Here is a 24,788-nt window from a genome sequence, read left to right as displayed (position 1 = left end):
CCATTGTTATGGTGATTCTCTATAGATCTTCTAGGCTCATTCCTTCTTGGAACCTCATCTGGTCCAGTCACCATTCCAGTTCCTAATATACTCGCTCTCGAATGTCAATTTGTCTGTGCATGAGGGAGGCAGTATGGTTCTGGAACAGAAGCAACAAGTTCTGAAGTTGGCGTGAGTGAAATCCCGACCAACGACCCTGACATGTCACCATCATCCCCAATAGTTGAGCCAAGGCCACTAAGTCTGCTGATTTCTGAGAGCAAATGGACACTGCCAGTTGAGATAGTTTCCCAATTCATTCTTGTCTGAGAAACATCTTGAACTGAACAGTGTCCAGTATCACCCCCAGGTTTTCTAGTTGCTGAGTGGAGCAAAAGGCACTCTTCTTCACGTTCACCAGAAATCGGTGGTCCTTGAGGAATTTCAGTGTGAGTTGGGTGCAGAGCACCCTCCAACGATGCTCTGATTAAAATGTTGTCTAACTATGGGTAGAGGTACACCTTGCTCATCCCCAGATGCACTGCAACTGCAGTAGTGAAAATGGCTCCTTCACATCAAACTCTAAACCACCCCCCTTTTTTCAAAAGTGACAGGTGCTCCATCCCTTTTGAGACTGGAAGCCCCGCCATAGCCAGACGTCCCACCTCTGGATGGAGGGGTCAGCTGACAGGGTCATGTGACCCTCATGATCACCTGGCGGGGGTCATGTGACCCCTCTACAAATTCACCATGCCACTGTGGACCAATAGGAAAACATTTCAGAGCCCTGCCATGTGCAGGAATGAAAATGACCCCACGGGGGACATTTCCAACCCTTCTCCAGATTGGCCCAATGGGGGCCATATGACCCTCTATGAACCCACTCCATCACAATGGATTAATAGAAAGGGGGTTTAGAGCCATAACATACAATTATGACAAAAACGTATCTGGATTGGCCCTTGTAGGAACCCTGGACCATATATGGTCACATCCCCATCCCCACTCCAACAGACAAATAGGAACAGTTTTAGACCCAGAAACATCCTGCCCCATCAGACAATCGGAAGAAGTGCAGCCAGATTTAATCAAAACACCTGTTTTGATCTTTCTTGCTTGGACTGGTTCAATAGCTTTTATCACCAATAGGTGATTGATAGCCTTGAGAAAGTTCTGATGCTTGGAACACTTGCTTGAGCACGGGGAAGCTAGAAACTTCTCTCTGGGAAGGTGGGCAAATTCCAAGGCATAACCCTTGGTTACTGTGTCTCTCACCCACTTATCTGAAGTAGTCTGGAGCTGAGTGGGAGCAAAGTTCAGCAGCCCCCCCCTTCCGCAAAGCACCCACTGTTGGACTTGCATCAGGTGGATAAGTTCTTCTTTTGCCCTTTGCTATACTTTGAGGCATAGTTTAAGGATGCTGACTGCATCTTAGGCTTGTCAGGAGATCTGTAGATTCTTTGCCATTTGGGCTTGCAGTTACCCTGTTGGTTTGGTCTGTGCATGCGTCTGTTAGGAAGAAAGGACTGCTGTGGTTTGGGTTTCCATTCTTCTTTCTTTGAAGGAAGCACCTTTTCTTTTTCCTTATTTTTGACCAAGACCTTGTCGAGAGGTTCCCCAAAAGTCAGGCACTTGCAAAGGGTGAAGTGGCCAACCTAATCTGGGAACCTGGGTCCACATCCCAGTTCCTCAGCCATATGGTACATCTTGTGATGGTGTTGGCTGCCATGGCTTTGGCTCCAAACTGAATTACATCCAAGGAAGAGTCAGCAAGCAGGGATACTGAATATGAGATTTTCTTCAACTCTTCCTTAATCGATTTGGGATTCAAATCCAAGCCTGCCAATTCCTCTGCCTGCAAGTAAGTTGCCCTAGTGAAAAAGGAATTGGTTGCCAATGCCCTGAAGGCAGCAGCCAGTGCTTCAAACCCTCTGCATAAGGCTGCTTTGACTTGCTTGTTGCAAGGGTCTTTAGGCCCACTTTAACTGTTGTGGGGCAAGGCTGCCGAGGAGGTCAGTGCAGCAATGGCACATCAACCACCGGGACTTCCGGCTGATCCATGCTCTTAGCTGGCAGAGAGTAAAGTTTATTAGCCAATGTGTGTGGTGCTTGATTTTCCCCGGTGAGGCCCACTCTGCCTTCCAGACTTCTGAGAAGCCAGCAGGGAAGGGGACTATCAAGGGTTGAATGGTCCAGATGCAAAGACTGTCTTAGCCCTGCAAAAGTAGTGGGGGACATAGAATCCTCTGGTTTAGGTACATCCACAGTATGAAGAATTCTACTTGTTTTAGCTAACAGGGCTGGAAAAAATGCAACTGAAGACAAGCATCTCTGAGCAGCAGGGGAATCCAGTTCTTTCTCTGACAGTTCTCCTTCCTCATTATTTGAGCCAGAGGAGTCCTGCTGTCAGGAGCGCCCTAGCGGCCTCTTTCAGTAGACTCCAATAGCCAACTCAAGACATAGACGAAAGGATTCTTTTCAAGGCTTTAATCCTTTTACAACTTAATGACTCTTTCAGATGCTAATCACCAGTGACTAAGCAAGGAACAGCAGAGTGGCCTATGCTCCGAGTAGGCAGTTGATCCCCGTTTGAAGGAGAGTCACTTGAAGACCCTGAACTTATGCGCTAGGGAGAGATCCTCCCTGTTTCCCTTGGGTCCACAGGAGGTGGCTGTTGCTTGTGTGCCAAACGGGCGCTACGCCTCCTTTCCGCGCCCTCCATCGCTCGTCACTCCCTGCGTCTGCGTCGAGCATCTAGCAAGCCCCCCTCCCGCTCTCCCTCACTGCCAGGGTCACTATCTATCTCAGGAATGCTGGCAGGAGGAATCTCTGCCAGCTGCTGTGCCTGTGAGGGATGAGCTGGCTCCTCTCCCATGGATTGCTGATCCTCCTCAGAATCAGAACTGCTCTGGGGCTCTATGGGCTCAGTTTCCACCCTGACATCTGCCCCTCGTCTGAGGAGTGAGATGGGGCACTGTGTGGTTTCTAACCCTGTTTGGATGGTTTACGTGCCTTGGAACCCTTCCGTTTGCCCTGTCCGAGGCCTTAAAGGCTTGCGAGGAGGGGCTACCCTTATGGCATCTGGGGGAAGAAGGTGGGAGGAGTGGAGGGTGATGAATATGGTCTGGAAGATCTGGAATCTGAGGAAGATTCCCTAATCCTCTTCCTTCCCCGTTTTCCTTGGGTTTAGTGGAGCTTCTAGACTCATGTCTACTCCTCTTTCTTTTCACTTTGTCCTTTTTATGGGGGAAGGGAGGGTTATTCCTGGTGGGCCCCTTCCCTTGACCGAGTAATTCTTGTGATATAATCTGTCTCATCCACTAGTGAAACTGCACCTCCACCTGGGGCAGGTCTGTGGTGGGGGCTTGCAATGTTGGCGTACTAACCCCCACCTCGCCCCGATGCTCCATGTCACTTGATGCCAAGAAGCCGTCTCCTTCTTGTGGCTAGTCCCAGGTACTCTCCATGTTCTTCTGAAGGGGTTAGGCCAGGATGGGAGTTTCTTCCCTTTTGTTCCCCCCAACTGTGTTCGAACTGGAAGGGAGGGAACTGGAACTGTGTAAGGTTGTGGTGGCAGCGGCAGCAGTGGCCTGGGCCTTCTGTGGCCCTGTGAAGTGGGAAGGAACGCCCTCGTGACTTCCAGACACACCATGCCTAAAGCTGAGTGCAGGCCACGCCAAGCCCTGGTGTCTTGCAAATACCGCCTCTGCTTGCTCTTTTTTCCTGCTGACAAAATGCTCATTCCTTTGTGGAGTGATTGCTGCAGGCTGCCTCTGAGCATCAGCAGAAAAGCTGAGGAAGTTAGCCCCTTCCTCATGTTAACTTTTTTCTCCCAGCTCTAGCTACTGCTGGATAGGGGAAGGTGGTAGGAAGGGAGAAGGGAGAAAGAGAGAGAGATGAGAGCAGAGAAGAATAAAGGGAGAGAAAGGAATTTTCCTATGTGGAAAACAAAAGTGAAACTAACATGTAGGCTGAAGTGCTGTAGAGCTCCAACCAGACCCAACCACTCTGCTTGCTAGGTACGGGCAGTCTGGGAGACAGAACAGCTCTTCCTCCTGGAGAGATAAAGTTTAGATGTGGACCCTGCCTACAACCTCCAGGAGAAGGTGCCTTCCCAAGGTGAAGAATGCCCTCAATGTGACTCAGGAAAAACCTATCACCAATAAAACTTGCAGCCCACAGACCATGGAAAGTCCAGTGAAGCAGGTGGGTTTTCAGAGCCTTTCTAAAAACCAGCAAAGAATGGGCCTGACAAAACCTTGATGGGAACCAATTCTAGAGACGGGCACCACCACTGAAAAGGCCCTCTTCCTTGTATACACTAGCATAACCACCCTTGGCCATGGGCAGGTGAGAAGGGCCTCTGCTACTGACCTCAGAGTAGGGGCAGGCTTGTATGGGAGCAGCTGGTCCTTCAAGTAGCTTGGACCAAACCTCTGAAGGCATGAAAGGTTAAAAATAGCACTTCAAGTTGGGCTCTGATATGCACTGGCAGTCAGTGCAACTGGAACAGTGTTGGTGTCACATGAGCAGACTGCCCAGCTTTTATCAATATCAAGAGAGTGGCATTCTGCACCAGCCGAAGTTTCTGATCCATCTTTAAAGGCAGCCCCACATAGAGTGCAATATAGTAGTCCACCCTGGATTTCACCAGAAAATGAAATAACCGAGGGACGTTCTCCCTCTCCAGATAGGGTCACAGCTGGTATACCAGCTTAAGCTGTTAGTTCCAGTATTCTTGCCATGAAAACTAAATGGATCAGTACAACCAGAGATATGTCGGTATACTATCGGAAGATGGGACTCCCAGGTCGGAAGATGGTCAAAATGCTACTGGGGAGGAACAGAGGACTCGACCTTGGGGGAGCTGGGGGTGGTGACAGCCAACAGGAAGCTCTGGCATGGGCTGGTCCATGAAGTCACGAAGAGTCGGAAGCGACTGACCGAATAAACAACAACAACAAAGTACTCCTGGCCACTGCTGCCACCTGAGCTTCCCCACTTAGTGCAGAGTACAGAAGCACACCCAAACTGTCCACGTGGCACTTCAGGGGACTGCAACCCATCTAAGACCAGATGTATTCCTCTATCGAGTTTGGTTGGTTTCCATCTTTTCTAGATTAAATCTTAGCTTATTTGTCCTCAGGCATTCAACAGCCTCCCTAGGATTATTAGATGGAAATAAGCAAGAGAACAGAGTGTCATCCACATACTGATGGCAATTCAGCCCAAACCTTCAAATGATTTCCCCCAATAGTTTCATGTAGATGTTGAAAAGCATAGGGGACAAAATGGAACCCTGCAGCACCCCATAAGCTAATGGCTATGGGGCAGAGCTGAAGTCCCCTAGTACCACCTTCTGAGATAGTTCATTGAGGAAGGACTAGTACCACGATAACAATGTGCCTCCTATGGCCAACCCACCTAAACAGTCTAGAAGAATACCTTAGCTGATGATATCAAAGGCTGCTTGAGAGGTTCAGCAGAACTAACAGGGTTGCACTCCTTCCTCCCACATCAGTGTGACCAAGGCTGTTTCCATCCCAAAGCCAGACCCGAACCTGGGTTGGAATGGATCCAAATAATCAGTAGCATCCAACACTACCTGGACTTGAAAAGCCTTCACATACTCCAATATCTTATCCCCAAATGGTATATTTAACAGTGGGTAGTAATTATCAGAAACCAGTGGATCTTAGCTAGGTTTCTTCAATAGCGGCATCACCACCGCTTCCTTTAAGCTAGTGGAGAGACCACCCCTTCTCTTAAGAAGATTTTAATCACCTTTGACATCCAAATGCACAGCCCAGCTTCTTGTGGCTCAATGTTGAAAAGGTATGAGCATGCTTCTCTTGCAACTCTAGAATAAAACACAATCTAGTATTTTGGCAGACTACTTAATGCTTTAATAACATTTCTTTCCAGCAGAGAGGTTCAGATTAGGATAACGCAACAACCGGCAACAGTTGATCCACTACTCAGTATTTACAAATTTTTCAAACTACTGATCTTATTCATGCATATCTAAATAGTTGTGTATTTTGTATATGAATATAGCATTTGAATATACAAAGTACTGCCCAATATTTACCATGTTCTGAAACCAAATCTGTGGTGTAGATTACTATTATTCTCTTTTGGTTGGTATATGGGGACTTGACCCATGGGGAGAGCAATCCTACGGCCTCTAGACACTGTCTAGACAGCCACAGGATTTTTTGTTTTCTGGAAACCGAGGTTATTCGACCACACTCTCCCCCCCACCGCCTGCCCACCCCCTCATAGCCAGTGCGGTTCTTTCTGCACTGCTGCAGTCTCTGCACTCATAAACAAAGCGTGGAGAGGGGGAAAGGGGGCAGCCCTGGGGGCAAGAAGGGGAGGAGACTGCAGAAGCCGCTGTACACAGCTTCCTATCGGGTCTCTGGGCCCCTTCCCTCCCCCCTCCCCAAAACCATGGCTAGACGCACGAAAAAGCTCTGCCTGTGGATAAAAGGGCATTTGGTTTTCCTTGTAGAATGACTGTATCTAGCAGCCAGGCCTGTATCCATGCTACCATCTCAACTGATCAGGTGTCATTGTGCAGAACCTCTGAAAGAGGTTGATGTGATCAGCTTTGGCATTGGTGATCACCTGTTTGGGGATGGTGATGGGATGTTCAAGGCCTGTCCCCCTGACTTTAGGATCTGTTGTTTTTGTAGATATGTGGGTAAGCTCAAAGACTGTAATTTTAAAATACCTTTATGGTCTCTGAACTTCATGGGTGATTATCACAACTATCTGGTTTCACCAAATCAATAGCTACTATCACATTCAGTACATCCGCCATCAACAATACACTAAGCTTTATACAACATACAGAAATGAGATAGTCCATGCTGAGAGCTCTTATTACCTGTAGTGCGGCACATGCTTGATCTACATGCTGTAACTGGCATGCATGAGTCTCCTATAGGTTCCATGGTTGTTTTTTACAAGATGTAGAGACCTTTTGTGCTATAAGACCAGCCCCTCATTATCCTCTTGGGGTCTCTATCATATTTCTCACCTCATCTAGATCTTTTGAAGCCTAGATAATTTCCTCTCATCCACTTTCTTTCTGGAAAGCTTACTTCACCTCCACATTCAACAGTGTGTCCTAAAAACCAGCCAGTAGCTGCAGGTGGCCCAAAAATGTTGGTTCGCTATCATGTATATAAGCAAAGAACCAAGTTCCTTTTGCTTACATAGAGGTTTGAAAACATTTACCTATTATTCTATGATTTGGCCAGATTCCCAATGTTTTGATTTGCTAAAGAGTCCTTCCCGCCACTCATGATGAGTCTTCAAAATCAGAGAAGGGATGCAGGACAGTCAAACAGGAGATCTCAAAGGATGAGTTCAAGAGGAAAGCAGTTAATTCTTTTTCCAGTCCCTGTCTACAAGTAGCCCAGGTAATGTGTCTGACTCTATTCTGAAATCACTTGAAACAACCATGACAAAATACCATGGCAGGCAGTTTGGGCAGCTTTTTACCTAAGCAACCTTGCATTTTAAAATACAGTGTCGTTTATATTGTATATACTGCTCTGGCATTTCTTGTGATAAAGGGCAGTACAGAAATGTTTTAAGTAAAATAAATATTCTTTTCTAGTTTTTTCTAGTTTCAAAGGATTTTTCCTTTTACTTTAGAAAGCCATGTAATTCATTTCCTTCATAATGAATTCCATTTAACTTTTCATTTACAATACGTGTTTTGACATTATCTTCCACCTAATCCATGGGCCAACCTACAGTAGTGTTTTATCCATGAGTGGGGAAGCATATTTGGCCCAGGAGCTGGATTGCCTTTCCCCCATGGTTCAGATGATGTCAAGGGGCAGGGCCCCACTCATGATGCCCTGCCCTGTCCCATTATCCCCAGCCAAAGTACTGCAAATTATACTATTTTGTTTCAGCTAACAGTAAAACATAGCAGAGAACCCATCAAAGGCTTGACAGCAGTTGAAATGATGTGTATAGTCACAGTTAGACTTGAATGAAGAAGCAGCTAGGCTCACTTTGGAACAGACATTTGGTCTATGGGAGTAGCATACTTCTTGAAATTAAATTACTCTGAACAGGAACATTTTAAGTACCCTGCTATTTATTAATGTTTGAGAAGAGTTCAAATTTGTCCAATGCCAGATAAGGTTGTTCTGTGTGCTTTGGCAAGCAAGAGGCCAAAGGAACAGGTTGGGTTTTAGTTCCTTCTGTACTTTGGTCTGAGTTCTCACACACTAGGAACACCCTTGTATGGACTGAATTTTTCAAATATGGGTTGAATTCAGTTTTCTCATTCAGATTTGACTGGTCTTGAACTTCCTCATTTTCATAATATCTGAAATCCACTTTTAGAGCTGGAAGTGTTTGACTCCTGAAATCATCCCCTAGAGAGGATGTCTGTAGAACAGATTTTATAGCTTCGTCTTCTCCATTGCACAAAATATCATGGCTGCCAACCATATCTTTTGCAGGACCATTTGTCTGTTTGAAGCAGTTCTCCTGATTCAGCAATTGCAGGTCGTCCTGATCCTCACTACAAACACCTACATCCAAAATACTGATGAATGTGTCATTCCCAGAGGACGATTTGCTCAATATTGCTTCCTGTTGGGGGAGAAAAACGGAAACTGTAGATTCTATATAGCAAGCAAATACGCTCCTTAGGTTTTCACCCACGAAAAACTAACATTTGTCATTTCAGTTCAGTAAGTTTCTAAACCCTGTATTAATATGAAAGTGTAAAATTTCCTAATGATTGCTTCTCTTTTGGAGCCACAGGTGTACAAAACTGCCAGTGAGCCTCCAGATAAGGAAATCTGGATCTTTAACTGTCTGTTACACTCACATCACTTTCTTTGAATTATGCTTTCATAAGATGAATGCAGTCCCTGATCATTAGTGGTCAACACTAAGCAAACAAATCAGCAAAAGTTCTGATCTCATTCACAAGTCTGTTCTGACCTTAATTCTAAGAGAAGCAGATCCTGCCAGATGGCTCTCAATATGTCCCATCTATTGGAGGCCAAAGGCCACCACTGTACTCCATGGACCACAGTCAGAAAAAGGTGAACAATGACTGCATTTCAATAACACACTTCTGAGTGTTCAAAGCACTTCACATGCATTATCCTAGTAAACTTTAAAACCATCCTTTAAGGAAGGGGGTGGGAAAAGCCACAGGCAACCTCAGCCCCTCCTCTATAATATGGGGCTGAGGGGCGGAGTGTGGCTTGTGTCCCCCACCCACCCACCCCGTGGAAGGACTGCTTGCCACTGGAAACAGCTCTTCTCCTTTTCCTTCCTCCCCATCAGGCACGTAGGCTAACGGGCAGTGGCTCTCACTTGCCTTTGCAGGTCAGCAGCCAACAATGGCTGCTACAAAGAGTAGTGTCACTACTGGCAGGGGGAGAGGGCAGGTGAGTGACAGTTTAGGTGAAGAGGGAGAGGAGGAGGAGGAGCAACCAAGCATGATGTAGACGAGGGAGGGAAGGAAGCAGCCCAATTCCACTGTCAACGTCACCCACCTGGGCAAATGACAACCGTGCTAGGAGGAAGAGCTGCTCATCTGCTTATTTGCCCTCTCCTTTCAGGCAGCAGCAGCTACTCCTAACAGCCATCATGGCTTTTCAGCCAGGCAAGCAAGCAAACGTTGCCAACAAGCTCTAGCAGCCACTGCTGCCACCTGCCTTCTGACATCGCCAGTCAACCGCCTAAGCAAGCGAGCATCCTGGCCGTGTTGGCCAAGAGCAGCAGTTCCTCCCTCACTCCACAAATCAGAGGGAAGCCGTTGCAGGGGGAAGCATAGTGAGAATAAGAGGGAGGGGAGAAGCTTCCAGCATAAGAGGTGGAGATGCAGTACAGTGCAGACCCTCCTTCCAGGTGGGCCCAATCCCACTGGCTGCTACCCAGAGAGAGAGGGAAGGCAGATGACGGCAGCAGCAAGGCAGACCAAGGGCCGACCAGAGGCCTGTTGCAGCTTCCAGACAATGGCAGCTCTGGAAAGATTTGAACCAGGGGTCTCCTGGTTCAGAGCTCCTGGTTGACTTAGCCACTGATGCTACACAAGATCTCAAAGGTTCTTTCACTTCTTGACAGTTTCTCTCAACAGCAGTGACATTTTTGCTTCTGAGGCAGAACAGATGGAAAGAGGGAAGCAAAGGGAAATGCAGTGCTGTCACACAGCCTTAGCCCACAGGGGGAATCAGGCAGCACGGCTGTATTGTAACCAAGAAAAACTCTGGCCAAGCACAGACGCTGATTGTTGTTGTTCAGTCGTGCAGTTGTGTCCGACTCTTCGTGACCCCATGGACCATAGCATGCCAGGCCTTCCTGTCCTCCGCTCTTTCCCGGAGCGTGCTCAAGTCCATATTCATTGCATCGGTGATGCTATCTAGCCATCTCATCCTCTGCCGTTCCCTTCTCCTTTTGCCTTCAATCTTTCCCAGCATCGGGGTGTTTTCCAGTGACTTTTCGCATTCAGTGGCCAAAATATTTGAGCTTCAGCTTCAGTATCTGTCCTTCCAATGAGCAGGCAGGGTTGATTTCCTTTAGGATGGACTGATTTGACCTCCTTGCAGTCCAGGGGACTCGTAAGCGTCTTCTCCAGCACCACAGTTCGAAAGCATCAATTCTTCAGCGCTCAGCCTTCCTTATAGTCCAGCTCTCACAGCCATACGTTGCTACTGGGAAAACCATAGCTTTGATTATACAAACCTTTGTCGGCAAGGTGATGTCTCTGCTATGCTGTCTAGGTTTGCCATAGCTTTCCTCCCAAGGAGTATCTTTTAATTTCATGGCTACAGTCACCATCTGCGGTGATCTTGGAGCCCAAGAAAATAACATCTGTCACTGCTTCCATTTCTTCCCCTTCTATATGCCAGGAAGTGATGGGGCCAGATGCCATGATCTTCGTTTTTTTAATGTTGAGTTTCAAACCAGCTTTTGCACTCTCCACTTTCACCTTCAACAAGAGGCTCTTTAGATCCTCTTCGCTTTCTGCCATTAGGGTGGTATCGTCTGCGTATCTGAGGTTGTTGGTAATTCTCCCAGCAATCTTAATTCCAACCTGTGATTCATCCAACCTGGCGTTTCTCATGATGTACTCTGCATATAAATTAAATAAGCAGGGCGACAATATACAGCCTTGTCAGCATGTGAAATGAACGCAACTGTACGGTAGTTTGAACACTCTTTGGCGTTGCCCTTCTTTGGAATTGGAATGTAAACTGACCTTTTCCAGTCTTGTGGCCACTTTTGAATGTTCCAAATCTGTTGGCATATTGAGTGCAGCACTTTAACAGCATCATCTTTTAGGATTTTAAATAGCTCAGCTGGAATACTGTCATCTCTGCTAGCTTTGTTGTTAATGCTTCCTAAGGCCCACTTGACTTCAGTCTCGAGGATGTCCGGCTCAAGTTCAGTGACCGCACTATCATGGCTATCAGGACATTAAGATCTTTCCTGTATAGTTCTTCTGTGTATTCTTTCCACCTCTTCTTAATCTCAGCTGCTTCTGTTCGGTCCCTGCCTTCTTTGTCCTTTATCATGCCCGTCTTTGCACAAAACGTTCCCTTGAGATCTCCAGTTTTCTTGAAGAGATCTCTAGTCTTTCCCATTCTGTTGTTTTCCTCGATTTCTTTGCATTGTTCATTTAAGAAGGCCTTCTTGTCTCTCCTTGCTATTCTCTGGAACTCTGCATTCCGTTGGATATATCTTCCCCTTTCTCCCTTGCTTTTCACTTCCCTTCTTTCCTCAGCTACTTGTAAAGCCTCATCAGACAGCCACTTGGCTTTCTTGCATTTCTTTTTCTTTGGGATGGATTTCGTTGCTGCCTCCTGAACAATGTTACGGACCTCTGTCCATAGTTCCTCAGGCACTCTGTCTATCAGGTCTAATCCCTTAAATCTCTTCCTCACCTCCACTGTATATTCATAAGGGATATGATTTAGGTCATACCTGAATGGTTTAGTGGTTTTCCCTACGTTCTTCAATTTAAGCCGAAATTTTGCAACAAGAAGCTCGTGATCTGAGCCACAGTCAGCTCCAGGTCTTGTTTTTACTGACTGTATAGAGCTTCTCCATCTTTGGCTGTAAAGGACATAATTAATCTGATTTCGATATTGACCATCTAGTGATGTCCATGTGTAGAGTCACCTCTTGTGCTGTTGGAAAAGAGTGTTTGCTATGATCAGCGTGTTCTCTTGGCAAAACTCTATTAGCCTTTGTCCTGCTTCATTTTGTACACCAAGGCCATGCTTGCCTGTTATCCCGGTGATTTCTTGACTTCCTACTTTAGCATTCCAATCCCCTATGATGAAGAGGACATCTTTTGTTGGTGTTAGTTCTAGAAGGTGTCGTAGGTCTTCATAGAACCGATCAACCTCAGCTTCTTTGGCCTCAGTGGTTGGGGCATAGACTTGAATTACTGTGATGTTGAATGGTTTGCCTTGGATTCGTACTGAGATCATTCTGTCGTTTTTGAGATTGTACCCCAGTACTGCTTTTCCCACCCTTTTGTTGACTATGAGTGCTACTCCATTTCTTCTAAGGGTGTCTTGCCCACAGTAGTAATGGTCACCTGAATTAAATTCGCCCATGCTTATCTATTTTAGTTCGCTGATTCCCAAGATGTCGATGTTCAGTCTTGCCATCTCATGTTTGACCACCTCCAGCTTACCTTGATTCATTGATCTTACATTCCAGGTTTCTAAACAATATTTTTCTTTACAGCATCGGATTTTCTTTTCACCACCAGACACATCTACAGCTGAGTGTCCTTTCGGCTTTGGTCCAGCCGCTTCACTCTTTCTGGCGCTACTTGGAAATACCCTCTGCTTTTCCCCAGTAGTATATTGGACACCTTCCGACCCGGGGGGCTCATCTTCCGGCATCATATCTTTTAGCCTTGTGATACGTTCCATGGGGTTTTCTTGGCAAGGATACTGGAGGTTGCCATTTTGCCATTTCCTTCTTCAGTGGGCCACATTTTGTCAGAACTCTCCGCCATGACCTGTCCGTCTTGGGTGGCCCTGCACGGCATAGCTTATGGCTTCACCGAGTTACGCAAGCCCATTCACCACAACAAGGCAGTGATCCATGAAGGGGACAGACGCTGATAGTTATCTGCATCTATTTTTAAATGCATGTTTTCTGACAGGGTTACCTGCTCAGCAAAAATTAGTTCTTACCGATATCTCAGGAGAACTTCTTATTACAGGATGTGGTATTTCAGGCCACCAAATTCTTTTTAGTCTGTCGAAACAAAAACAAAAATATTTAGCCCATGGAGGGAGCAATCCTATGTCTCCTATACAGCGCCTGGGGGACACAGGATTTTTCAGTTTCCTGGCTCCATGCTCAGAGACAGGGCTCCAAGCTCGGAACCAGGAAATTGTGCTCCCTTCCCCTTCCTAGCCGCCATGGAGAGAACCATGCTGGCTACCTCTCCGCGCTCAGTAAATGAAGCGTGGAGATGGGGGGAAGGAGGCATTCCTGGGGGCACGGAGGAGGAGGCCTTATGTCTTATGCCTTTTCCTGTCACTGCCTCAGCCTCCTTCCCTCCTCGAAGCCTCCACTAGACAGGCAAAATCGCCCACCTACCTAAAATGCAGTGTGGAAGGTACAAGGTGCCTCCCTCTCTGCACAGGATATTCGTAGGCCTCCGAGTTGGGGGGCTTAGGAATACCCAGGGGGCAACCCATAGGACTGCGTCATAAGACAGGTATTTGACTTTAAGTCGTTAAGTTAAGACAAGTCCCTTTCTCTCCATTCTTCAGGACATATTTTAAAAATATGTGTACCTTGTCATAATTTGGCCATAAGAATTCTCAGGTCAGTAAGGACCTCTACTGTACCATTCTAACAGTTCATTTCTCAGGTACATAATTGTATAACAGCTTACAGTGCAATCCTATACATGTCTACTCAAATGTAAGTCCCACTGAGTTTAATGGGGCTTACTTCTAGGTAAGTAGGTTGTTCTGCCCCAACTGGACATTGTTATTTGTTATGTTGCCCTGTAGGTTCCGCATTTGTAACTGCTTTAGTGCCCTATATGAATCTGTTGGCAACTGAACAGACCTTGTTGTCATACATTGATTAATTGTTCCTAGAATAACTTCTTACCCGGTCTGTACCGGCTCTTTCTCAGTTTAGGAAGAACCTTCTCTCTGGCCTGATTCTCTGTTACTGTTCAAGGTTATAGCTTGAAGTCCTGGCCTTGCATTGTTTTTTCACCTCATCCATTCCTCATCACACACCTCATCCATCCGCCTCATCCACACATTTCTTTCATTTCGGCTGCCATACATCCTCCTTCTACAGCTAAGTATTGATCTTGCATTTATTGGTTGTTTACTGTTTAGCTGTGTTTAAATAAAGATGAAGATTCAAGTTACATGGAAATGGATAGGATGTGAGTTTATCTGATCAGATAAACACACAGGCCAACATTTGTAGCAGCCAGAACATAGGTACAGGATTGCAGCCATAACAAGCAAGAAGATTTTTTAAAACTATGCTTCCATATAATAGGGATGCTGCATTTTCATTTTAAAAATTGTTTACTCACGTTTGTCTTTTCAGAGCCCAAAACATTCCCGCAGTTAATAGGCACAGCATGAACATTCCAACAGCAACACATATAAGAACAATTTCTACCACACCTAGAAGAGGAGGAAGAAGAGGAAAAAAAAACTTAAAAAAATGTCAAAATCCAAATATTTTAGATTAACAGGCCTCAATGATAATTCATGCACACTTGTGAGTAAATTGCACTGAAATCAACGAGACTCAATCAGGTGGAATTGCAGTTAGGATTGCAGCCAAAGGTGCCAACTGTCACCCAGCAGCCATTCCATCAGGCTGCAGCAGAGGGAGAGAGAGGAAGCAGGGCCACTCCATCAGCTTAGCTGAGAGACCAGCCATTTCTGGCTCCTCCTTTCTTAGACCTGTTTCAGCTGGTCATGATAAGAAGACTAACAACTGCAAGCTGCATTACAGCTGGTCATTATAAGAACTGTATAAAATCCAGAAATAGTGTTTGAGTTCTTTTGTTTTCCTTCTCATCCCTTTTGTAGTTTGCCTTTTTAGAATATTTTTAGCATTTTTGTTGCAAATATCACAGGAAAAAACAAACAAACGAAAGAGAAATGTCAGTTCACAACAACATTAGTACAAATTCAGCACTCATATCTTAAACATATACATTAATATAGGCAGTCCGTATATCTACATAAGCATCCAAATGAGACTGACAACTATAGCAGTGTTTCTCAAACAGTGGGTCTCACCCACTTTCAGGTGGGTCTCAGCACTTCCCAGTGCCCCTTTGCTTGACCACCCTGTGCCACGGCCACATGGTGTACACTGCATAGGCACATGCGGCACTTGGAGTTAATTAGAGAGCAAGGTTAAGATGATGATGATGACGATGACTCAAAATTGGTAATAAAGAGGAAAGGGGTAAGAGGTAAAAGCTATTATAGGAGGAAGTGAATATAAAAGCAGAAGGAGGGAGGGATGAAATAGACTGGCAATTGGGGTAGGGTAAAAGTTAAGTGTGAAAGGAGAGAAGAGGAAACAAAATGAGAGGAGATGAGTCAGAATACTTTGGGAGGCATGTGGGGAGAAGGAAGAAAACAATATAAAATAAAATGTCTTCTCTATTTAGAGCCTCTGGATCAGCAAATTCTACCTGAAATGGGGAGGCTGAGTAATGACACCACAAAGGGACTGTCTTGTGTTTTTTTTTACTTGATCTGCACACTGCTCAGAAACCCCTTCCGGCTAAAGAACCAGGTATCAATGCTTTAAAAAAGTAAAGAAAACACACATGAAAAGATGACCTATAAAGAGAAAAGCTATTTGAGCTGAGTAACATACTAAGTGTTCTGGTGAAGAAGATGGCCACTGATCCATTTCTTCCGCCAACGATGGTGCTTGCCATAACCCAAGCTGTGTAGTTGGTGTTAGGTTGCAAGGACTTAAGCTGGTATTGTACAGCACTGGCATTCACCGTTTCGCCTAATAAGACACAAATGTAGGGTTAAATGGTAATCTAATCCAGCATTTCAAGCGCCATGCAATAGGAAACAAGTTCACAGTGACTACAAGGACAGCTGAGATGCTACTGCTCAACAGAGGGCAGCAGTGCTGCATATGACAGCGTGGAAAGTTAGAGCAAAATAAAGTTGGAGGTGAGCGCAACACAAGTTTCAGTGAATCTCCCCCACCCCCAGAGGAGCTGCAGACAGGCTAGAATAACTTTGCAGTACAGTTCTAGATTGGTTTAAGAACATAAGAAGAGCCATATGGAATCAAACCAAGGGTCCATCTAGTCCAGCATTCTGTTCGCACACTGACCAACCAGCTGCCCATGGGAAACCCACAATCAGAACATAAGTGCAACAGCACCCTCCCGCCCATGCCCTCCAGCAACTGGTGTACATAGGCACACTGCCTCTGATACTGGAGGTACCATATAGCGATCAGAACTAGTAGCCATTGATAGTATTCTCCAGGCATTTGTCTAACCTCCTTTTAAAGCCATCCAAACTGGTGGCTGTTGGGGGGGGGGTAGTTTCAGCTGTGGGGAAGGGATAAAGGACACTTTCTTTCCTTCCCCAGGCCTCCCCCTCCTTGTTATCTAGAGGACTGGCATCCGCAGCCCCAAGCATTTTATAGCTATATAGCAGGGGGCATAGTTCTGGGAAGTGGGAAAGGTGCTTCTTTTCATTTCCTTCTGAACCATTCCTTTATAATAGAGGGGGGGAATTTAATCTCATAGCTCACATCCCCCAATCCTAGTCAGCTCCCCTTGGGGTTTATACTTGGTATAAACTGCTTGAACAGGCCAATTCCCTCTTCCTAGGACTGCCTTCCATTTTCATTTCTTCTTTTTTTACCAACACCATCCCAACTGCTCTCAGCCATGCTGCTGGACTCACACAGTCTGAATGTCTTCTGCTTTCTTTAGACCCTTCCCCATCTTTTTCTAGATGTTAACTGCCAACAACATTCTGCAAATCTGGAAGCTTCCAGCTCCCTGTGTTTTTCTCTGCCTTCAAATTAATAAACACATTTCTGCATGTGTAGATATTCCCCCCGACATGCAAAAACCACTGCCTTGTTTTCTGGTGTCCTGTTTAGCTTCCAAGCCCATTGGCACTCCTGAGTTGGCTGTTAGAGGGCATTGTGTATGTGTGTGTGTGTGTGTGTATCTATATCTCCAATTGAGAAACTGACATTTTTTGTCAGAGTAAAAAAAGGTAAAGGTGTCCCCAACCAGTCGTGTCCGACTCTAGGGTGCGGTGCTCATCCCCGTTTCTAAGCCGAAGAGCCAGCGCTGTCAGAAGACACTTCTGTGGTCATGTGGCCGGCATGACTGAACACCAAGGTGCACGGAACGCTGTTACCTTTCCTGCCGAAGCGGTACCTATTTATCTACTTGCAATGTCTTGCTTTCGAACTGCTAGGTTGGCAGGAGCTGGGACTGAAGATGGGAGCTCACTCCGTCACGCAGCACTCGGGTCTCGAACTGCTGACCTGCCGACCTTCCAGTCTGCAGTTCAGCATCTTAACCACTAAGCCACCGCGGCCCTTTTGTCAGAGTACGAGATTTAAAAAAGACCTCCAGTCCAGCATTCTCAACCAGTACAAACAGCAAAAATCCTGCTATTTGTATTCATCATCTGTGATTTTATGTTTCCCTTTCTACCCCCCTTAACACAGCTGGTGGGCCTCAGTTTCCCTTTCCTGGGCAACGCAAGGCTGCCCCTACTACCCCTACTGCAACTCCTTGGCTACTGTCAGCTGCCCTACTGTCCACCCCGCCAGCCCCAGTGGGCACTAACCTGCCCACCTTCCATGCCATCTGTCACAAATGGTGTACTTGCTAGTTATTCAGACGGCTTCCCCAGCACAACTGTGATATGATTTTTGCCAGCTATTAAGAGAAAAGGCGAAAGTGTGGGTCTCCTTTTCTTTCAAGGAAGTCAAACAACTAACCTCCTATTTGATTACATGATGAGGCATACTTTCATGTTTAAAACTCCTCTCCCCCCGCCCATGTACCATTAATATCCGATTGGTAGAGCACATGATCTCAAGAGCTGTATGCTGACATTATTGTACAGCAATACGTGTCGGGCCAAATGCTCTCCAACAGAGGTTTTCAAACAGAGACACAGCAAGCCAGGAAAACAAATGTTTGAGTGGACCCAAATGTAATGACAAATCAGTTGGCAACGCTACCTTTGGCACTATGTTTGGGAAAAGACAAACCAAAGGAAACAGGACAGGTCCTACAGAAGGAAAAGAGTTTATTCCAGGCATTGACAAAACACCAGGGTGGGCATACAAACTTTTCTGTATTACATGTAGGGAACGGGTGGGGAGGGCAGAATAAAAATCTGCCTCCAGACCAAAACACACACACATCCTAATGTATGTGCCTCTTCCCTGGTACTTATACCAAGAACGTTTTATAGATTAAAGCAAATAGTTTCCAAGGGGAGAGTTTTAAAGTTACCCCCCTCCCTGGCACTAATCTATGCCTGCAAATGGAGGCCACTTCACACTAAAGAAGCATAGCACTAGATTGAAAACATTATTGATTGATTAATTACAATATTTATATTTATAAATCAGAAGATTTTGGAGTGGTGAACAGCACGGTAAAAGAATAAGACAGCAGGTTAGAAGAGTTATAACGTTTTTTTAAAAGACAAATCCCAATAAAGTGGAATTTAACAAACCATGGCTGGTCATGCAAGGAAGGCCTCTTGAAATAACAATGTCTTCAGGAGGCGCCAGAAAGAACACAATGTTGGCGCCTGCCTGACCTCTAAAGGCAGGGAATTCCACAGGAAGGGAGCCAACACACTGAAGGCTCTTTTCCTGGTGGACTCCAACTGGGCCATGGGTCCATGTGGAACCACCAGGAACATGCCCTCTGATGAGCTCAGAGACCGGGCAGGTTAGTAAAGAAGGAGGCGCTCTCTCAGGTATCCTGTCCCAAGTTGTTTACTAACAATTTTAGTAAAACATTACTAACAAGTGGCATTAGATAGCCTTCTAGTTTTCTGCTTCATACATGTTTACATACCTCGTTCTTCTCCATCTTTGGCTTTATAAAATACCGTGTAGCTAATAATGGAACCATTTCTCTCTGCTTTTGGAATTTCATTCCATGTTATAGTAGCCTCATTTTTATCAACATTTTCTGCTCTAGCTGAAGGACCTGGTGGGACTAAATCATGTGGAGAAATAAAGCAACAAATTATTTCAGGATGTCATTCCTTTATCAATCACATCTAATCAATCAATCAATGTTGCTAAATCCATAGCAGCTGTAGCAGAAACACAGTTTCTATTTAACTAATACAGTATTAATTGAGCCACTCCTACCCTTAGCCTGTAGCAAGTCATATTGATGACCTGCCTAGCTCAGCTGTCAGTGTTGCTAACAGGAAGCCAGCTCTCAGGATTTCTGAGCTATCCAAGCCACTGAATTAGAGATTTCAGGCATCAAACGTGGTCTCAGGCATGCTAAGCAGGAGATCTACCAATGTGATAGATCTTCCCAGTAACAAATGCCTTTCCCGCTGGTGTGTGTTTTCAACTACAAATCCGGCCATGTAGCTAACTACTCTGAGGAGATTGCCCAGCTGATATGGGTCCATAGCCAGCCTGTAGTACTTCAACTTAATTTGCCACCACTTTTCAGTTCATGAGAATGTAAGAAGGATCAGAACAAAGGTCCATCTAGGACAACATTCCACGCACAACGCAGCCAACCAGCTGCCCGTGAGAAACCCACAAGTAGGACATGAGTGCAATAACACCCTCCTGCTCACATTCCTAAGCAACTGGTGTACATAGGCATACTGCCTCTGATAATGGAGGTAACATATAGCCAGTAGGACTAGTCACCACTGATAGCCTTATCCTCCATGCATTTGCCTCATCCCCTTCTGAAACCATCCAAATTGGTGACCATCACTACATCTCATTGGTAGTGAATTCTATTGTTTAACTCTGTGTTCTTGAGCGAGAGGAGCTTCAAGAACCGCAGGTTATCTTTCAGACTGAGACGGGGCAACTTCTGGCAAACTCCCCAGTCATTGCTGAGCAAGTTCAGCCTGTTTTCCTTTTGGTCAAAGTGGGCAACCTGCAAGTGCTTTCTGGTATGCAGGGGAAAGATCCTTGACCTGTCAAGAGTATGCAATCAAATCTTAGGTTCCAAATTAAGATAATAAGTGATGATGGGGGAAACAGACAGCATATATTAAAAAAAAAACCCAGTTTACTCCCTAATAACCTAAGCTAAACAATCTTAACTAGAAATCTCACACTTATTTGCAGGCAGGGAAGGATGCTCTATAGATGGTAATATTTTATAAGGAATAATCCCCATTCTTAAACCTGTGGCATCAGGGGAAGGGGTTGATGGGGGAGGTGGATCCTTTTATAAGGTAAAGCCATGTGGTCTTGGAGTAGAGTTTTGACACTTTGGACATGGTATGTCCAAATGTACACAGAGCGAGACGGGGCACTGGCACCTCTCAACACAAAGGAAGGTGTAAGGGAAAAAGTGAGAACTGGGAAGTATTTCCAGACATTGGGGGGAGGTGGAGAATTCTGGCCTGTGTGTATGGAGGATACCTGAAAATGTGACAGGTAGGTCACATACACTCATACAGGGCAAATAACAATTTGTTTTGGCCGATAATTGCCACACCAAGACTCTGACAGTCAAGTTGTCCACTAGTATTAAAAAATGTAGGCAGGGTGGGAACTGCATGAACAGTAACTGATTTTGGTGTTAATGGGAGGAGCAGCATGTGATCAAAAGCAATTACGATGAAGAGAAAAAGCAAAAAATTACATAGAGTTCCCACAGGGTAAGTTGGAAAAAGACTCAGGAATTCACAGTACCACTCCCAGGCACTAGTTTCTGCATTGCGGGTCCTCTTCAGTAATGAAGTTGCCACGCAAGCTATTCAGGTAAGATTGAAACAGACTGAATTCATTTCAGAGGCAGAAGTTCATACGTACTTCCATCATGAAAGTAGGATCCAATGGAACTTGGAGCTTTTATTTCACCCTTAAGCAAGGGATACACTGAAATGTTGTAATATCTAAAGAGTCTGAAGGTTCCTGAAAGACAACAGGCATGAAATATCACCATTCTTTCAAGATTTGCAGCAAGTTCCCTATTACATGTTATATTATACACTCATGTAGCAAAGAAAGGCAAACCAGTAAAACGTCAGACTCGGGACTTCCAACGGAGCTTCCCTTTGTGACAGTTTTCCCCACCATCTTGAACACTCTGGCTTCTGCCATCAGCCGGGAACCTAGGGCCACTGGCAGATTGCACCCCCTGCTTCTCAAACCAAGGGGAGACCAACCGAACTCATCCATTGGCTAGAAAAGGAGCTGTTGCAAGGAGCCTGGTTTCCCCTTCCTGCCAGAAAGAACACTTGGCTCCAACTGACGGTTGCCCTGACTGTAGAAATAAGGGGACAGGATGCTCTGGCCCCATCCATCAACCTAAAGAACAAGAGCCTTATTCAGGCAAGAACAACAGCAAGGGAAGATCAGCCTGGCTCAAGTGCATTTAAATGCAGAAGGGTACTGCTTGTGGGTTCCCTATGCACAGCTGGTTGGCCACTGTGTGAACAGAATGCTGGACTAGATGGACCCTTGGTCTGATCCAGCATGGCTCTTCTTATGTTCTTAAATGTCCACTTCTAGCTCCCCACCTTCTTCTGGTCTTTAAAAAGTGATTTCTCAACCCACTCTTCCTTTTCCCTCCACACCCCGTCCTTTGTGAGTCTTGACATTTTAGTTTGTAAGCCTGATGGCAGGGACTGCCTCCCCCCGCCCTTGATATCAGCTGCTTTTGGGGACAATAATTGTCTAAAAAGCGGGATAAAATGATGCAGTATAGGATTAACTAAGAAACCCTACAAGGGTCAGTTTAGATGCTGAGAAATTTAACAGGAATGCTGCAGTAATGCACCACTCCCTCCTATGGACATTTTCAAATGTAGTTTAACTTACAACCTGTGCACACAAATTCTTTCTGATTATGGGCTTCCCTTTATAGCTGGATCATAGTACACCTGTCTCTCTGTCCTTCTGCATTACATAAGTGCTCCCAGAGAGACAAACAAGTTAACAAGCATTTCCTGACTTGTAATCACACTACGCTGTTTTACTGTTCATTTAACATTTTAATGTATTTATTATTTTATTCTGTTCTTACATTAGTTTTTATAGTATATCATGTATTATATATAAACTGCTTAGAGATCTTTGGACATCAAGAGGTATACAAGTAATTTAAATGAAATAAAACATGCCAGTCCAGCAGAGCTGAGGATTCACATGCAGAACCTAGTTTCTAAACATACATCTCCTGCTGGATTGGGGTGGGACCATGCAGTTGAAGCATGGTGCATATGCCATTCCCATCACTAGGTTGGTGCGGTCTGCTCCTAAACTGGGATTGGGAACCATTTTTATTTATTTCATGTATAGCCTGCTTTTCTACAATTTATTTATTTATTTATTTATGACATTTATATCCCACCTTTTTTCCTCCTTAAGGAACCCAAGGCGGCATTCTTCCTCCTCCATTTTATCCTCACAACAATAACCCTGTGAGGTGGGTTGGGCTGAGAGTCTGTGACTGGCCCAGAGTCACCCAGTGAGCTTCCATGGCTGAGTGAGGACTAGAACCTGGATCTCCCAACTCCCAGTCCAACATTCTAGCCACTACACCACACTGGCTCTCTTTACAATCTTTGTAAACAAAGCACTGCTAATATTCAAATAGAAAATATATTGGCATAATGTCCATCTTCATTCAGAGAAATTGAAGAAGAGTCCATGGGAGAAGTATAGTTGGTTTGAGCAGCCGTAATTAGAACCCCTACCGCCCTTTTAGATATGAGCAACTTTAAAATAACCCTTACCTTTTGGAGATGTCCAATTTGTGACATTTGTTATGTTTTGCCATGATCTCTTTTCTAGTCCTGTCTCCAACTCATCATACCATTCTATAATATAACCATTTATTTCTGTGTCTGGTGGTTCCCATTCCAAAAACATGTGTTCCTTTAAAGCAGAAGCTTTCAGAGTAACAATCCTTTGATGATCTAAGAAAATAATTGCCCACATTAACAAGAATGTTGACTTAAACAGATGTCAGCAATTTAATAGATTATTAATGTGCTTAATAAAGACTGTGAGTTATGATTTACAACAAAAGGCAGAAGGAAGCAGAAAGGCATGTAATGATAACATATTAAGGGCACACTGCTGTCCAGATAGTTGGCAGCCTCCGAACTCGGAGGCTGCCGAGTATCCAGTGCAGGGTGGGAGGAGAGTGGCGGCTCCACGCTCCAGCCACCCTGTATTTCTGCTAGACAGTCGATTTCACCTGTCTAGCAGCAGTGCCTTGGAGCGGGAGGGAAGGAGGCTGGGGTGGCTATAGGAAATGGCATAAGGCAGCCGCCCCAGTCTCCTCCCGCCCCCCCAGTAGCCCCAACCTTTTCCTGGTCTCCACACTCTGTTTTCTGAGCACAGCGTGATTCTCTCCACGGTGTCTACGAGGCGGAGAGGGAGGGGGCAAGGGCGGGGAGTGTGGTTTCCTCTCTTCAAGCTAGGAAACCAAACTATCCTATGCCCCCCCCCCAACGCTGTCTGGTGGGCACAGGATTGCTCTCTAAAACAATCTTTCTTGTTACATACAGAAAACATGGCAATCTGAGTAGGAATTCCTTGGTACAATCTATACCTTATCCATGTAGGATGCAAAAATAAATACATGATAAACAAGTAGTGAAACTGCACAGCATTGTTCTTGTAGACAGAAATTCAGATTGCAGAGAGGGACCTTCTAACTTGGAAGTCTCATTTTCTAATCCCTACACACATGATGCTATGTTTATTTAGTGGAAAGGAAACATTCGTGTGCACATACTTGATGCCATTTAAAATAGTTCTGATGCTGACTACTGGTAATGTAAATAAACCCAGCTCAAATAATCCCAGAAGTGGACAAAACATCCTATCATGTCTCTCACATGCACAAGGTTTTAGAATACATCCACTCCAATGTTTTGTTACTACATCGGCAGTTAGACAAATTAGTTGTTGCACTGGTTGCATAAACTCACCCCTGCTTTCTTCTTGTATTGATGGAATTCTCAAAATAGCTTTAGGAGAATCTCCAGCTAAATTATGAGCAACAACACTGATCTCATAGGCTTCTCCGGTCAGGTTGAGCGCAACAGTCTTCTTACTATGGTCTGTTATATCTTCAGAAGAAATTTTGCTTTTTGTAAAGTACTTTATTCTATAGCCATTTATTATTCCTGAACTTGGGAATCCTTTATATTCCTGTTTTTTATATATAAAAAAAACAGCATACGGTAGCAATTAAAGAAGATAGACAGTTCAGACAGCAAACCTATGTACAATTACCTAGGAGCAGGTCCAATTTAACAGAGTGGGACTTACTTCTGTGTAAACATGTACAGGATCACACCACACAAAAACTAAAGTGTGAACAATGTACACAAATAAAAATAACACAGGTGGTAGCCAAGAACGTCTCCTTTGGTATCTCCAGAGTTATAGATATTCCATTGTCATTAACAATATCACTCCATGATTATAGAAATTATTTCTATTTAATATACTTAGATCCTGCATTTCTCATCAATCATCCAAGGCAGTTCACATTAAAGCAGCAAAATTACGGAACTAAACCT

At 45.0% G+C, this 24,788-nt stretch overlaps 1 protein-coding gene across 3 annotated transcripts in view; it reads right to left on the bottom strand.

The window, feature by feature from the left end:
• Positions 1-5,871: 5,871 nt before the first annotated feature.
• IL31RA (interleukin 31 receptor A) overlaps positions 5,872-24,788 on the bottom strand; it is a 60,533-nt gene continuing 41,616 nt past the window's right edge. For all 3 annotated transcript variants that reach the window (XM_084833265.1, XM_084833263.1, XM_084833264.1), the window contains exons 9-16: positions 24,192-24,414; positions 22,986-23,168; positions 21,058-21,159; positions 19,106-19,249; positions 15,883-16,023; positions 14,570-14,663; positions 13,188-13,251; positions 5,872-8,604 (exon numbers count right to left, since the gene is read on the bottom strand). In XM_084833265.1, the coding sequence (XP_084689391.1) occupies positions 8,098-8,604; positions 13,188-13,251; positions 14,570-14,663; positions 15,883-16,023; positions 19,106-19,249; positions 21,058-21,159; positions 22,986-23,168; positions 24,192-24,414 (1,458 nt within the window). In that variant the 3' untranslated portion in view covers positions 5,872-8,097. The remainder of the gene's footprint in view (positions 8,605-13,187; positions 13,252-14,569; positions 14,664-15,882; positions 16,024-19,105; positions 19,250-21,057; positions 21,160-22,985; positions 23,169-24,191; positions 24,415-24,788) is intronic.

Source organism: Heloderma suspectum, chromosome 2 (assembly GCF_057233095.1).
Source record: "Heloderma suspectum isolate Gila_16-S chromosome 2, 16-S_ref, whole genome shotgun sequence".
NCBI classification, from domain to species: Eukaryota; Metazoa; Chordata; class Lepidosauria; order Squamata; family Helodermatidae; genus Heloderma; species Heloderma suspectum.
This window is presented reverse-complemented; position numbering and strand designations above follow the sequence as displayed.